This window comes from Solea solea, chromosome 13 (assembly GCF_958295425.1).
Source record: "Solea solea chromosome 13, fSolSol10.1, whole genome shotgun sequence".
NCBI classification, from domain to species: Eukaryota; Metazoa; Chordata; class Actinopteri; order Pleuronectiformes; family Soleidae; genus Solea; species Solea solea.
Genome location: NC_081146.1, coordinates 1,875,254 through 1,891,320, shown reverse-complemented (window position 1 = coordinate 1,891,320; position 16,067 = coordinate 1,875,254). Strand labels below are relative to the sequence as shown.

The following is a 16,067-nucleotide window of genomic DNA, read 5'->3' as shown; positions in this document are numbered from 1 at the left end:
ACTTTTAAAATGTTATATCTGGCTTTGCCCTGCCCAAACAGTTCCCCCACCTTAGATCCCACTTCAGCCGGCGCGCGTCGGCCCTCACCTTCGCCACGTGGCACAATCCACCGGCAGCCAGGGAGGGGACCCACAAGGGGAGCCTTCCGCACATTCTCAGTTTTTGTATGTGTATGTGTTATTTTTCCTTTTCCCTAATAGGAGTGTCAGAGCCACTCAATACACTGTAATGCAGTGCACATTGTAATGAAACGTCAAACAGATGAAGTACCCAGCACTTTTCAAACCACACTTAAGCTATGGTTATTGTCCCCAGCACTTTTATAAACAAAGTGCCAATGATCAGTCATGAGCCTGGGGAAGTCAAAGTGCAGCTTCCGGTACGCTGTGCGCACGTCTCCAACTAATAAGAATGTTCGGTCTTGAAATGCCTTTCCACTTTCCTTCTTTCATTTCTATTATTCTTCCATTTTTATTATTTGAAGTTTTTCTGTCAAAGGCTGCCTTGAAAACGGCGATGCTATCAAGCTAGCCACAAAATCGCTCTCGTCTCCCGCCGCCATTTTACTGTCCTCCACCTCTGGGGGGCGTGGTCTGCAGTTAGACCCGCACTGTTCAGATTTCACGAAGACCGAGGAACTTTTGTTTTTGGCCCGCCCACTTAAAATCCAACCGTGATTGGGCAATTTGCCCATCACTCTCCAAACCAAAACACATAGCTTGGCCTTCCCCGGGATTTGAGAAGTTCTAACCAATTAATGAGCCAGCTAACCGGGCCTAATAGAGACGGACGATTCTGATTGGATAATATGTTTTAGGACAGTAACCTTTCATTGTTGATGGGAAATTGACAGTAAACTTAACTTTAGAACATAGATGAGAGAAAATGTATTAAATGAATTGTGTTTAATTAAATGTACGGAAGCGCATTGCATTCATTCTGAAAAAAAACCCCTGTTTTTTCTGAGTAATTCATTTTTTGGTTTGTTTTTTTAAATAATTTTTTTTCTGTTTTCTGTTTTTCTATAAAATGTTCTGCGTAATAATTTGGAACAGTGCATTTCAAGTTTTATTTTTGAAAAAAATAGTCGTCATTGGGAGGTTTGTTCAATAACATTCAAATTATACTCTAATGGTTGATGAGCTGAAAATGATGCTGACTGTTTCAGGAAACTCCCAGGAACTAATCATAAATCATGGCTCTCCAAACTTTTTCCTTCTCAGAGCTACTTTGACAAAATGAAAATGGCCGAGAGCTTTTTTAACATTTATTCTCATTGCTCATTTCAACCAAAACAAACTTTTGCCTGAACATTTACAAAATATTAATGTCCACAACTCACATTTTACAAAAAACATAACAAAAATAGTATCTAATTCAGCTCCATGTGCATTTCCTGTCAAAACAGAACAATGCATCCACATTTTCCTTTTGTTATTACTGCGTCACTTCACTAGAGTATCCATATGTGGGTATTTCTGGGTATTTCCATCTGACAGTGTGAACACACGTTCTCATCAAGCCGACAGCAGCACAACTGTTTCACAACTAATTGGCAAATAATAATTTAGTGTTAGATGGGGCGACACACCTCTGACTTTGATTGGATGACAATGTAAGAGTTGGAGACCCCCGCCCTAGGGTGTGTCCCTTAACCAAGTGGGTGTGGTTATATAATAATTTAAGAGTTGCAAATGTTGTTTGAATTTTCAATAGAATTTCAAAAAGTTTTTTTTCTCATTTTTAAACTTTATAATTGACATTTAAATGACAACAAATGACTTTAAACTTTGAAATATTAAGAAATGACATTCATTTAATACCATGCTGATTCAGTCGCTCCACAGGACTCTCTCTGTGTTTCTCTGTACAACAGTATTTAGAGCTTGTGTCAACCGGTGACATTACTGCGCTGCACACAGGAAGTGATTTGTTTCATGAGCAACACTGAGTTAGTAAAGAGAGACGACTGCACGGTGGAGTCTTGATTTGTTTCATGAAAGCACAAAGAATAATAATCTTAAAACAGGTTTTTAGCAATAATAGGTTACACTTTAAAAAGCTGGGTCAGACTGAGTTATGTTGACTTATCTTACCTTATCTTCTCACCATCAGTTTGGAAACATAATCCATGTTAATGTGTTTCTTAACTCTGTTTCCTATGGTGGGGCTAATTGCTAGCGCTTGTTCCTGATTACAGATTACTTCAATTATGATCAAATAAAACGGCATGTTTTTAAGATTATTCAAACAAGAGAATAAACTGCACTTTAAATATGACATTACATGTGATTATGCTGCTGTTGTAGGTGGAAAAACACAGTATTTCTTCAAAGACATCATAGGTGTAAAACACAGCTTGTTCCCTTTGAATTTAAATATTATAAAACAATTTTGAGAACTCCAACAAATGTCTATTTTTGGTTTATAGGTTTTTAGATACTTTCTGTCAGACTGAAACAACATTAACATTAATATCTGGAAGAATGTGGAGAAGTATATTTTAGACCAGTTTATATCAAGTACCACCTTAGAAAATATTGAGCCTTCTGAGTAATTATCGCCAATGTTAAAATACTGTGGCATAAATAGGCCGAGCAAAGAAAGGAGGCAGATTTATTACCAATAAGATCATTTTCTCTTCTTCTTCTTCTTCTTCCCATATACTTCCTATAGTTATATACTACCATGGTTTTAGAGAACATGTGTTAAAGGGGAAAAACATCATTTCAGGTTTGGTCTCTGACAATAACACATCTAACATGCGCTCCATTACAACTACTGAGCATACAAGTCCATATGGTAGAAAGACTGCTACTCTGCACTGGTTACAACCTACACTGGCAAGAAACTTAACAACAACTAGTCTAAAACAATAAATAATATGATGCAAATATGTAAGTGTTTTAAAAACCTGTGGATGAAACTCCTCCTGCAGCTTTAACACAAACCCTTCAAATATCACTCAAATCAAACAGCAGCATCACAACAGGGTGTTCATCAGATCATTTATTCATGTTTCACAGCTAATACAGCATTGAACAGTGGTGATGGAATCTTATTATGTCCATGCTCTGCATGTCCTCATTGTCCTCAGGACACCACTGTAATAGTGTCTTCAGTCCATAGTGTTTATCTAAGTTTAGTTCCATGCAATAATGACACTTGTTTAGTGTTACAACAGTCCTTTAAGTGAAGGGTTACACAAACCTCATGTAAATAAGTATCCAAAAGAAGTTTCACATTATACTGACATGAGAGTAGCCTCTGTGTCAGAGGTCCCAAACTCGTGGTCCTCGGGCCACATGTGGCCCTCCAATCTAATTAACGTGGAATGTGGCTCTCCAATCAATTCAAAAGCAGAACAATGCAGGATTAAATGTCTTGTATCTGGGAGATTGGGGGCAGAAAACCACCAAAGATCTCGGGGGGGGGCGGCATATTACTACACTACACTGGCACTACACAAACATCCTAACCAGGTGCTGGCTATAAGATCAAGGCAGTGATAGTGTTATTTTAGACGTTCATCGTGGCAGAGCTGATGTCGGAGCATCAGCGGCGAGTTTTTACAACAGTGAGGATAAAGCAATGGATGGTTGTTTGTGGGAGTGTCATAAAAATATGTCCTCCAAAAGTGGACATGGAATATGGAATATAATTCTGCACTCATAATAACAGTTGCTTTTTAAGAAATTACATTTGTCACTTGACTGGACACTCATTGGCCCCCAGATCCTTTGAGTTTGAGACCCCTGCTCCATGCAGTTTGCATAATTACAACATTAAATACGTTTATTTACAATCTCTTAACAACAAAAAGCTCATTTAGCGACATTTAGCCACGTGTCCAGAAAGATGGTGAGAGCGGGCAAACCTGCGGAGGCAGTTGGGGCAGGAGTACGGCTTCTCCCCCGTGTGAGTTAACATGTGAGTTTTCAAATGGCCTGACAAACGGAAGCTTTTGCCACATTCCTGACACGTGTAGGGTCGTAGGTTAGTGTGAGTCCTCCTGTGCTTGCCCAGGTCACCAGAGGAAGTGTAGCGTCGGTGGCAGTCTGGACATTCGAAGGGCTTCTCCCCGGAGTGAATCCGCTTGTGCTTGATCAGATCCCCGGACTGAGTGAAGCTCTTGTCGCACTCGGTGCATTTGTAGGGTCGTTCGCCGGTGTGGGTGCGCTGGTGGTTCCGCAAATGTGCGAGTCGGATAAATCTGCTTCCACAGACCGTGCAGTGGTAGGGCCTCTCTCCGGTGTGAGTCCGCAGGTGTATTTTCAAAGCCCCGATATCTCCGATCTTCAGACCGCAGTCCCCGCACTGGTGAGCTTTGACGCTGTTGTGGACTTTGGTGTGGACCCTCAGGTTCCTCTGAGTGTTGAACTTCTTCCCGCACACGTTGCAGTGGAAGGGTCTCTCGTCGGAGTGCGTCCTCAGGTGGAGATCCAGACTCGACTTGAATCCAAACTCCTTCCCACACTCGGTGCACGAGTATTCCTTCTTGCCGAAGTGTGTGGTCAAGTGGCACTTGAGGTGGTGCGATCTTAAGAAGGCTTTCTCGCACACCTCACATTTGAATGGCTTCTCCCCACTGTGTATTCTCATGTGCTGCCGCCAGCCGCTGCGCTCCACAAACCTCTTGCCGCAGTCTTTGCAGATGAACGGCCTGTCGCCCGTGTGGGTGCGCATGTGGATCTCCAGGCTTTGAGGGGTGCGCACCTTCTTGCCACACTCTAGACACTGCACACCAGTGTCCAGACAGATGGGCTTATCTTCTGGTTCCGTGTTCAGTGGCTCGTGACACAAATGAGGCCCTTGACCCCAGGTAGCTTTGAAACTCTTCCCACAGTCAGCGCAGCTCAGGTGTCCTCCTCTGGTGACCACAGACATGCTGTGCCAGCGCTGACAGTGGTTCTTCAGGTTCTTCAGGTACTGGAAGCTGCGTGCACAGCATGGACATGTGTGCAGCCTGCGAGGAGGCTCAGAGGGATGAGCTTCACCTACATGAGCCTTCAGTTTGACTTTAGAGTTAAAGGAGCTGCTGCAGATAGTGCACTTATGTTTGGGGATGAGGCTCAGTGCGCGGCTTGAAAGGCAGTTTTTCAAGTTGTCCAGATACTGTTTCTGATGGACCCATTTCACATGCTTCTCCAAGAACTCCAGGTCAGTGAACGAGACAGTACAGTGAGGACATGGAAAGAACTCAGATGATGATTCTAAGCAGAAGGAGAAACACAGAGACAGCGGAGATTAAAGAACTGAAGCATGTTTGGTAAAAATTTGATAAAATTCTGAAATCAAACTGAGAACTCAGAATGAATTTAGTAATCAATGAATCCATTCATTTGCAATACTATATGATAATACCCTTCCCTGTTAAATGTGAACCTGTTAGGATTAAACACAATTATTTTGATAATGAATACATTGGTTTTATAGTTTTTTTTGTTTTGTGGACAAAACAAGTCTTTTGAGAACATTTTTTGAGAACAACAAACTCACATATGTGAGTAATTCCCACATATGAATGAGGCCTGAATCTGATCTGATGATATCTGAGTCCATGTGGCTTTTTCCTGCTTACACTGGCATGGGTCATATCTCATGTGTGTCACATGGGAGGAACAGATCACAATTGGCTCACTGGTGTAAATGCAGTTCAACAGCCTTTTCCAACTGGAAACTGAAGTTTGTGTCACGTTGTAAACCGGTCACTCTCTTTCATACCAACTATCTGTCTACTGCAGATACATTTGGAAGGTTTCTGTCACTATGGTTTTTCTTCAGTCATAAATTAACGCTTCGCTGGTGAAGTGTCACTGGTGAAGGGTCACTGGTGGACATGTCACTGGTGGACATGTCACTGGTGAAGTGTCACTGGTGAAGTGTCACTGGTGAAGTGTCACTGGTGGACATGTCACACATAAAAGAATGAAGATATTTCTGGACTGAGGAGAAACTGAAGTTGGGAAGCACAATGTTTGAAAAATACTGGATCATCTCTCTACACACTGCTTTATCCCCACGTCCAAGAAGTGATCTTTATGACGAGGATGGAGTACAGTCACATTCAAGTGCAGCGTTTCATTGGTGTTCCAAGCTGATCTTGGACAGAATAAACAGGCGCATGCTGGCCACACTATTTGCATGCATCATCACAACTTCCTGTTTCGGTGTTAAAAGTGTATAAAAAGTGTTTAAAAATGTATAATCTTTACTCAGTAGACTCAGTAACAAGCTACTCAGCAGTGGTACAAAGTAGGTCAAAGTGTCCAGCTGTAGTTGACGCTCTGGATTTACTTGTTGTTCTGATACAAAGGATTCAGACGAGGACAGAGATCAGACCAGTCTTACACTTTCAAAATGGAGAGCTCTATGAGGCACAACATGGCTCTAAATGAACTTAAGACTCTCTAAAACTTCAGCTCTCCTTCCTGGATTTGTCAGTGATTTGATGAACAGTAGAGCTGCAACGATTAACCAATAATAATCGATTACTACATTGATTGACAACTATAGATCATTTAGTCTTTTTTAACAAAACAAGACGTTTGAGAAGATCATCATTTCAGGGTTTGAGAGACTGATGGACATTTTTCAAAATGTTCTGTAGCAAACAACTAATTGATTAATCAGCTGACACATGCATTCTTAACTGTGACAAAACGTGACACTTGTGTATTACATATGGAACCTTGAAGTCATTAAAATCTGGCTTTTGTGCCCCTGCTGGCAGCCATGTTTTCATTGAGAGGTTCCTGGTTCTGGAAGTCACACGTTACACAGTCAGCACTAACTCTGTGTGAGTAACAGTAAAGTTGTGAGTACAACACAGTAGTACAACACAGTACAACACAGTAGTACAACACAGTGAGTTCATGTTTGATATTGATGCAGTGACTCTTACCTGCACAGTCCTCCTCTCCCTCCTCATAACCCTCCTGGATGGTGTCAGGCTCCTCTGCTGCCTCCACCTCACTGTTCCTCTCCTGTTTGATCCATGACTCCTCCTGCTCCTCCTCCTCCTCCTCCTCCTCCTTGATGCCACTTCCACTGTCATATTCGTCCAGTGGCTGAAGGTCAGAGTGGCTCTCCTCCTTCACACGTCCGTCTGAGCAGCATGTCAGTGTGTCAGGCTTGTTGTCAGTGCTGTCAGTGGTGTCCACACAGCTCAGTGCTGGCTCTTCACAGATGTCCTGTGACAGTGGCTCCTCCTTCACGTGGATGTTGAGACCGTGTCCGTGGGTGTAAACTTCACAGGCGCCTTCCTCCTCCTGCTCCTCCTCGTCGTCACTGTCCATCCCGAGTTCATTCTCAGTTTTAACGACGTTAGCATCGTGTTGACTCTGCTCCTTCTTCACTGCTCTGTCACTGGTAGATTTCATCTTCGTGTCGTCACCATTAAGATTGTTGTTGCCTCATTAGTTCACTGTGGAAACGACGAGTGAGGTGAGTTTATATGTACGAGTTACATCAGACCTGTGTCTAGTGTTAGCATCACAGCTAAGCTACATCACCGGGCACACGTTGACCTAGCAGCGGTGTTGTCACTGCTACTGACGTTTCCGGTCAGTGTCAGTGACATTCAGCGTTTGTCTGCTTTAAATAAATACTTACGGTTAACGATAAGTGACACGATAACGATACATTCTATCGTGTCCGCGCTGCCTCCATTGATGTGCAGTGATTGATAAACAACCCATACACACAAACACAGGAAGAGTAACACACTTCCGGATTTATGACCAATCACACCACAGCCCGCAATGGCATTTAAAGGGATAGTAGCACGCGTCATCCACAGGTTTTACCTGAGGTTTGTTACAAGCTTTTAGAGTTACAACAAGGAGACAATGACTTATAAATGACAATTCTGTAGGTCTCAAGTAAAATGCTATCAATGTTTTCGAAACAACACTTCTAATATAGATACTACGCTTCTACTATTCTAGTAGTTATTTAAGATAGTAAAAAGTATAAACACAGACTCTAAAGTAGCATCAATAGTTACGGCTGATGCTAAAATCATACTATAATACTATCATTAGTTACTTAAGATAGTAAAGTAACACTTAAACAGTATTACCTCCAGCAGTTACATGATCACTCTCGTCTGTTGTGGCATGAGTCTGTCTGACAATATACTGACAATGTAATCATCAAAGGTACTGAAGTCAACGGTGGCCTTTAAATCAAAGTCCATGTCAAAGGTCATCACAGGTCCAGATACCACTTTCCTTAAACTTCCTGTTGTGCTTCGGAAGTGATTTATTCAATAAGAATTTAGTAAATCTCAGATTTTAATCTGAACTAAACTAACAAACTAAACAACATCCAATACTGTACAGTTCACAAACATTATTATTTCATTATGGACCTCCGAGCAACTCACTAATAACTAACTAGGAAGTTAGTTAGAATAACTAACCATCCTTCCAGTGAGTCCCAGAGTGTATTCTTGCTCTTCCCTAAGGGAGCTTACTACTGACTCACAAAGACTCTCAGATAAGAGTCCGTCTTGTGCGCTCCGAGCGGCGTAGCACTGGCAACGGGTCCTCTCTTGTATCATTAGCTGGTGGTTGACCCTGAGTTGTCATTTCAAAAAAGTACCAATAGTTTCTAAACATACTAAAGTAGACACTTAAATACTATCACTTGTTACTGAAGATACTAAAATAGACACTTAAATACTATCACTAGTTACTGAACATACTAAAATAGACACTTAAATACTATCACTAGTTACTGAACATACTAAAATAGACACTTAAATACTATCACTAGTTACTGAAGATACTAAAATAGACACTTAAATACTATCACTTGTTACTAAGATACTAAAAGAGACACTTAAATACTATCACTTGTTACTAAGATACTAAAATAGACACTTAAATACTATCACTAGTTACTGAACATACTAAAATAGCTCCAATTATTACTAGATAATAACAACAATAATAATAATAATACATTTTATGTAGAGGAGATTGAATTTGTGGATAGATGATGAACAGAGCCTTTATGAACACCGGAGGAGAGGGGGATGGTTGGGATATGAAAGTTTTCAACTGAATGACCTAGTTAAATAGCAGTATCTAGTATATTATACATTGGTAAAGATACAAAAATGTTATCAATAGTTGCTAAAGATACTAAAATAGGCCCTTGAATAGCATCAATACTTGCTGAAAGATAGAACAGACGTTAGAAGTACGTTAAGATAATATAATAGTAGTAATAGTAGTATAATAGTAAAGTGTAAACACACACACAGACACACACACCATCTTGTTCCACAGACTTTATTTCAGTCGACTCAGGACAGAGAATCTTGAGGCAACAGTTTGCACAACACTGTTCCCTTCTTTGAAAAAAAGAAGAAGAAAAACAAACAAACACAAAAGTTATGTACAAAAATAAAGCATGTTAGGAAAACTGAGACAAAAATTAATGCAGCTGAATTAATGCAAATTTGTGGAGGGTTGCTATAAATAATGACGATATTTATTTGAGCTTTATTTGCTTTACTAAGCTGCGAGTATTCAGTTTATGACAAAAAACCTCCCAGGAAAACCAGTAGCACCACTTGAGGTCGTCCATGACACCGAGTGCCATCGGAGGCTGGACGACGTCCACTCTTTAGTGTTTCACATGAATAACGGGGCTCGGTGCCTCCATACAGTGCAAAAAGGAAAACAAACAAAAACATTAACATCAACACATTGTTTCATACATTTCTCACCAGGAGAACTTTCTAACACAACTCTTCTCATTATCAATGGAGTTTTGATACAGTATGTTTCAACCACATCGTAACGTTTTGATCATAATGTCTCAAACATTTAATGTCAACAAAATGTGATCGACTTTTTTCAACGGGACACATCATGTCTTCATGTTTGGTTGTGTAATTAAATTATTATAGGGTAAGGAAACCCCAGGAGTGCATTAAAAACATGATCCTTCATTTCTTTTGTACAGAAAACAATTAATGTAACAATAATGTAAAAAAAAAGCAACTGTTATTCCATCCTCCGGGAGCTGCACCACACATTTCCATTAGTGACTCACAGACAAGGCAAGAAGTGAAGGCAAATGAGCAGAAAAACAACAGACAATGTAACATCGCAGGTGAAGGAATATGCAGAAATATACTCACCGGTCGTGTTTAACATAAACATAATAGCTTACAGGCCTGCCGCGTATTCACTTACAATTACACTATTCAAATAAAACAACTTTGACCTTTAGTTTTTTTTCCTGCGCTGAGCTGACAATCAGAAGTTTGCACATTAGGTTGAAACAATTTAAACAGTTCTTTGTTCTAAATGGCAACTTCAATTTTGATTGTCACTTTTTTGGGGGTATAAAGCACATGTTGGTTCCAAAGTGAGCAGATGATGTGTTGGTCAGTGAGTATTAACACTATCCAGAGTCTGACTGTCCTCTCGTGATCACAGTCAAGGATGCAACACTGTGGCTTTGTTTGTTGTAGCAGTTGTAGTGCATTCTAAAGACAGCTGGCTTGGTCATGTGAAGCACGGAAATACAGTATAGCAATACATAATACAATAAAAGACACAAAACAACAAATTATACAGTGTATGTACAGTTGTGTTCCGAATGCTCATGTTAACTGACTGTGAGTGTTCATGTGTGGGTGTGTGACATGCTCACAGGACACAGCCTTTGTTGATCCACCGCGCTCTTTTCAACGTTTCATTTAGTCAGTTCCGTGCTTGAAGTCATTTGTTCAGCAGCAGTAAACCAGCCGCTCCTGCCTTCTCTGACCGAAACACAGATTTTCTTAATGACATCTGGTGCAGGAGAGTGAGAATCTGCTTTTCTTAAACCTGTGTTTCCATCGAGTGGAACGGTTCAGTCTGGTTCAGTTTGGTTCAGTCTGGTTCAGTCTGGTTCAGTTTGGTACAGTGCGGTACGTATTTTGTTTGCTTTTCCTTTAGGAGTAGTGCCAAAATAACCAAAAATAACAGCCCCGACCATTGCATTTTTAGCACCCTTCCTTTGAGGTACCAGCGTAAAATGGTACAGTAAGATTGGGGTGGAGCTAGACTCTGACTCCACCCAGGACAGTCAGTCTGTCTGCAGTCTATTCTCAGACAAAGCTTTGAGAAAAATCTTCAATGTCTGTTGTGTCACATTTGTTGTTGTCGCAGTGGTATGACATCACAGCTCAGCCCACACCCCGTCGACCAAATGAAGCTCCTGTTCTCAGTGGAAATGCAAGCCTGACCCATTCCAAAGCGAACCGTACCACGATGGAAACACAGAATGTGTGTCTTTGCTGGCAGCCATGTTTTCAGTTTGTCAGCTCTGACTCTGTCAGCACCTCATACAACCATACATGAAGAAACTATCCTCTATGATACAGGTACAGATGTCTCCCATCTCTTTCATCCCAGTCATATTTCATTTATATAGTGTTCTGTTGCTCTACATAGCCATAGTGGTCAGGTGCTGATGCCCCAGAAGCCCCTTCCGCCCCGCTCCCGCTCCTGGGTGCCCCCCTCCGTTGCCGTGGCCGCAGTATTCTTGCAAGTTCTGCCGCAAAGTAACCAGTGCGGAGCCCAGACAGGCGCGGTTTGGAGCCATGACCCCCCCGGGCAGCTGGAAGAGGACGGTGGCCACTCCGGCCATGCCGTCATCCGTGGGCTCCAGGGTAATGGGCCCCACTTTAAAGGTTGAGTAGGAAAAACCCATGAGCTGAGAGAGGAAAGGGTCGGAGCGGCAAAAATGCTGGTAACCACTGTAGGTGGACGGATGGTGGTGATGTGAGGCTGGGTTGCCAGCGGTGGTGCTGGCATAGTGGTGGGTATTCAGGTAATGCAGGGGGAGGTGCTGACCACTGTTACCACCTCCACCCAGGGTAAGGTGATGGTGGTGGTGGCCTGTGGTTCCAGAGCCTGGGTCATGTTTGTAGGAGACACCTCCAGCCCGGCCCCTCTGACCCACCACCACTCCTCCTAACTTGCTTGTGCGGGCATGTGCAAGTGAGACGGTGCTGCCCCCCACCCCTCCCCCAGACGAAGGCAGGTAGATAAGCTGAGGCTCCTCTGGTTCAAGATATATAGTGAGTTTCGCAAATGGTCTCGATGCCATCTTGGTCATCTCTTGAATGTGGCGACGTTGCTCCCGACGGAAGTCCAGGAACTGCTTCACCTTCCACAAGAGGACACAGACGGAGAGGAAGAGGAAAAAGCAGGAGAAGAAAACTGAGAAGAAAACAAAGAGGTCGATGTGTGCTTGGTCCTGACGCAGAAACAGCAGACCCTGGGACTCTCCCTGCCTCTCGCCGGTTCCCACGCCTCTCAGAGCGATGTAGAAGCGGCTGGACTTCAGGGAGTGCACTTCATGGGGGAAAGTGATGACCACGCGATCACGAACGCGGCGCACGATCAGCACCGTCTGTGGTTTCCACACGGTGATGTAGGAGATGAGTCCTTCAGCTCGCTCCTCCCGAATTTCTCTATCGGACCCTGGAGCTTTGGCTTGCAGCTGCAGTGGGTTGTGGGAAAGCACGGGACCTCCAAAGCTGGATGAGGTGTTGGCAAACACTTTAATAGGAGACGGAGGTGAATCCTTATCCACACCAGCGGTCGTCCCCCGAGTTACCGCTTCCTCCTCAATCTTGATGGTGTGAATCCCTGTATAGCGGTCCACGTCCACGATGAACGTGTCATGAGAGTTGGAGACATACACCTCCACTTCACCGAAGGTCACATCAATGGTGACCCGTATGTCCACATTGGTGAACTTTGGCTGGGCTGCAAAGAACACAGTGCGGCCCTTGGGGAGGTTACGGATGGTGGGGTCGTGGAAGCAGTTGGTCTGGGACGTGGGGTCAAAGCAGCACTCTGTGTCCACGTTGAACTGACGGTAGCACTGACGCCCATTCACTGGTGTGCCGTTGAAGGAGTCTTTGCATTTGGCACACTGAAGTGAGAGGAGAAAAAAAAAAATCAACATTCTTTTTTAATTTTGTCACTAAAGACAACAAGAGAATATTCTGATACAAGGAAAAGCATCTCAACATGTGCATACCTGTTGCCTGTAGCAGTCTTTGCGGTCACTCTGAGGGTTGCTCAGACAGGACGAGGTCTCAGTGTTGTTTTGACAGGGGCAGCCTGTGCCGTCGTGTTCATTACACGTGTCTGCGTGGCCATTACACTGACACCTGTGATCAAAACACACACACGTCAGAGCAGACACGGAAACACACTGTACAATAAGAACTTTGAATGATTACTCGACCTTCAAACAAGGAAGTCAAAGGGAAAGAAGAATCAGTGTTTGGTAATTGTGAGTTCACTGCGGTGTGTCTACTAAAGCTGCATCAGCTGCATATGAGCTCAGACTTCCATGGAAAAGCTTTGGTGGAATCCGTTCTCTGTTCATGATATTTGTTGGAAGTTGGAAGAACATGAGACAGTGTCTTTTCCTTTTTTTTTGCAGCTCCAGTGTTTTAAAAAGGGGAGGAGTCTGCGACAATGAGACTTGCTGATTAGATGAGAGAGTGATGAAAGAGTACATGAAGTAGCTTGTGTTTGACCACAGAGAGAAGATTAAAGTGTGAAGATCAACAAATACTAGACGCCCATATAAACTGGTTTACATCTCAAAGTAGTGGATTGGGGGTGAGTGACAACCACAGAAGTGATGGAGAATAACAGGAACTTAAAAACCTACAATGATACACTTTGACATATAAAGGATATTTTAAAGTCATGACTCACTTCTCACACTTGCCCTGCAGCAGGAAGTAGCCGCTGAGGCAGCTCTCACACTTGTCCCCGACACTGTTGTTCTGGCAATTCACACACACAGCATTCTCTTCTGTCGGACCCTCAGTCACAAAATTCTGAATCTGAAGAGAAGTAGAAACGTTCATTTAAAATTCAGATAACTAACATACTAACGAGATAACTTTTATAAGTTTAGCCACTAGCTATATTTTCATGACACAAGTAATTGGAATTAAAGTCTGACTGAAATAAAAATATGTCATTAAACATGCCAATCTGAGAACTTGGATCTGTTACAGTCCATTCAAACGGATTTCCCTTTTCTGTTACTGCTGTATTTCCATTCCAAACAAGAATAATGGACAGACACACGCAGCGTTTGTGCAGCTGAACCTTGATGCATGTGAGCGCACACAACAATCGGATAATTCAATGTTGCGTCCATGTAAACAATGGAATTCTTTTTTTGGAATGAATTTTTCCACACGGAAACATACAGTAGCTACTTACTGTGTTGGGGCCCAAAATGAAAAGCCGTGGGTTTTCCAGCGCCTTCTTATGTTCATCCCGGGACAGACACACGGCACTGTTTCCCCTGCAAAACTCCCGACATGGACGACATGTTCCGCCGCCCTTGGCAGAGCCCACAAACAGTGGCTTACACTTTTCACAGTGTTTACCCTGAAATAAAGTGAAGGTAAAATGAGTACATATGTGGAATATATGGAATATGGAGAAGTAAGTGTTTAACTTGTGTGATATCGTAAGCACTCACTATAGTGTTATTGTGGCACTCAAGGCAAACATCTGGTTTGGTAACTCCAGCACAGTTGCTGTGTTCGTTGCAGCTGCACTGAGAGGAGCAGTTGTCCCCTACAAAGCCAAAGTGACAGCGACAAACCCCTGGAGACACACATGTCCCGTTCACACAGCCCTGAGCACACACTGGCTCACACTGACCAGAAACACTGAGCGGAAGAAAAACACACGAAAAACAAAGATTTTAAATGAAAGTTATACAGTAGTTCAGGTTCTTTGACGTGTGGTTGACACATAGTCAGCACTAACTGACCTCCAGCGCCTGCATCCAGGCTGAGGACTGGGACACGAGGGAAAACAGAGTTTGCTGCTTCGTAAAAAGCTTTTATAGGACAAGACGGAGACACATGAAAGTGTCGAGGGTCGCTGCTATGGGCTCTTTGCCCCACAGTTTGGGCACAGTGGTTTGGGACCAGAATGCACCTGGGTGGACCTAACTCGGTGACATTTTGTGCCTCTTCCTTATACAACCACACTTCAAAAAGCTGTGAACTGTTCCTATTTTTCTCTAGCAGTATATTGAGTGTTGGGTCCTGATCTCACCTGCTGAGTATGTAACCCTGCTTGCAGGTGCAGTGGTATCCCTGGGGTAGATCATGGCAGTTCTGGGTGCTGTTGCAGTGGTGATGGCCGTTAACACATTCATCCTCCTCTGGACAGTGGAGGAAAGACCAGCTGCTGTTTCTCAGCGGACAAACACCCTCACTCACACCTTGGAATCAAGAATAAAGTGAATTATCAGTAAGAAACACCAGGAGGATACACCTCCCGTAATCCCAAGCTCCTATTCAGAGAATCAAGTCCTCACCATCAAGTCCTCCCTGCAAACAGCGTCCAGCACCGTTACCCCCACGAGTGGCACACCAGCCACACTGAGGCCTAGAAATGCACTGGGAGCACTGGGTGAGCTGGGAGCACTGGGGAGAGCAAGAGTCCCCACCAGACAGCAGACGTCCACACTGACCTGCTTCACATCGCAGGGGCACAAAGGAAGGGCTCATGCACTGCAAGAAATGGAGGGAGGGAGGTTAGCTGCTAATGAATAAAGTAATAAAGCAGAAGGAAGACAATCTGTGGATATTGGTGCAGCATTTGGGGGTGACTACGGTCACTCAACATACTTCTAAGTTGTAAGTTTCAGGTCACTGCCCAGTGTCCAGCTGTCTCTTTATCATCCTGATCTTTATATCCACCAGTCAGCTTGCTCATTAGTTTAATATCAATATTGTTTGTACTGTTTTTCTTTGTTTATGTTGAGAATTGAGAAAGAGATTTTGATTTTTCTTTTACTGACAATGGAAACATGAGTTAAACCAATCAAGAGAGAGCAGTATGAAGAAAAGGCTTTGGTCCAATTGATGAACAAATATGATGACAAAATATGGACAACATATTTTAACTATATCATGACATGAAAAGACGTTTCCTGGTTTTACAGCCTGTTGATAATCATCACATTTATTATATTGAATACATTTGTGAAA

The 16,067-nt window shown here is 42.9% G+C and overlaps 2 protein-coding genes across 3 annotated transcripts in view; both read right to left on the bottom strand.

Moving 5' to 3' along the window:
- Positions 1 to 2,997: 2,997 nt before the first annotated feature.
- LOC131470742 (gastrula zinc finger protein XlCGF57.1) lies at positions 2,998 to 8,201 on the bottom strand. 2 transcript variants are annotated; one of them, XM_058646666.1, is made up of 3 exons: positions 8,085 to 8,201; positions 6,906 to 7,427; positions 2,998 to 5,214 (listed from the first exon to the last, which is right to left on the bottom strand). In XM_058646666.1, exons 2-3 carry the CDS (start codon positions 7,381 to 7,383, stop codon positions 3,830 to 3,832), a joined length of 1,863 nt encoding a protein of 620 aa, XP_058502649.1. In that variant the 5' UTR covers positions 7,384 to 7,427; positions 8,085 to 8,201; the 3' UTR covers positions 2,998 to 3,829. The 2 variants fall into 2 exon arrangements, with proteins under 2 accessions (XP_058502649.1, XP_058502648.1); XM_058646665.1 differs by lacking the exon at positions 8,085 to 8,201 and adding an exon at positions 7,616 to 7,985.
- A 1,086-nt stretch (positions 8,202 to 9,287) lies between these two features.
- Positions 9,288 to 16,067, bottom strand: part of megf8 (multiple EGF-like-domains 8) — a 34,855-nt gene continuing 28,075 nt past the window's right edge. Inside the window, 7 exon segments of the mRNA XM_058647108.1 lie at positions 9,288 to 12,955; positions 13,064 to 13,196; positions 13,756 to 13,886; positions 14,275 to 14,445; positions 14,540 to 14,732; positions 15,127 to 15,295; positions 15,392 to 15,587. Of these exon segments, the coding sequence (XP_058503091.1) occupies positions 11,456 to 12,955; positions 13,064 to 13,196; positions 13,756 to 13,886; positions 14,275 to 14,445; positions 14,540 to 14,732; positions 15,127 to 15,295; positions 15,392 to 15,587 (2,493 nt within the window). The 3' untranslated portion in view covers positions 9,288 to 11,455.

Bases quoted from the DNA above. Each gene is read 5' to 3' on its own strand.
- LOC131470742 (XM_058646666.1), bottom strand. From the start codon at position 7,383: ATGAAATCTACCAGTGACAGAGCAGTGAAGAAGGAGCAGAGTCAACAC. The intron at 5,215-6,905 runs GTAAGAGTCACT...CCTTCTGCTTAG, and splicing joins GGGAGAGGAGGACTGTGCAG to AATCATCATCTGAGTTCTTT.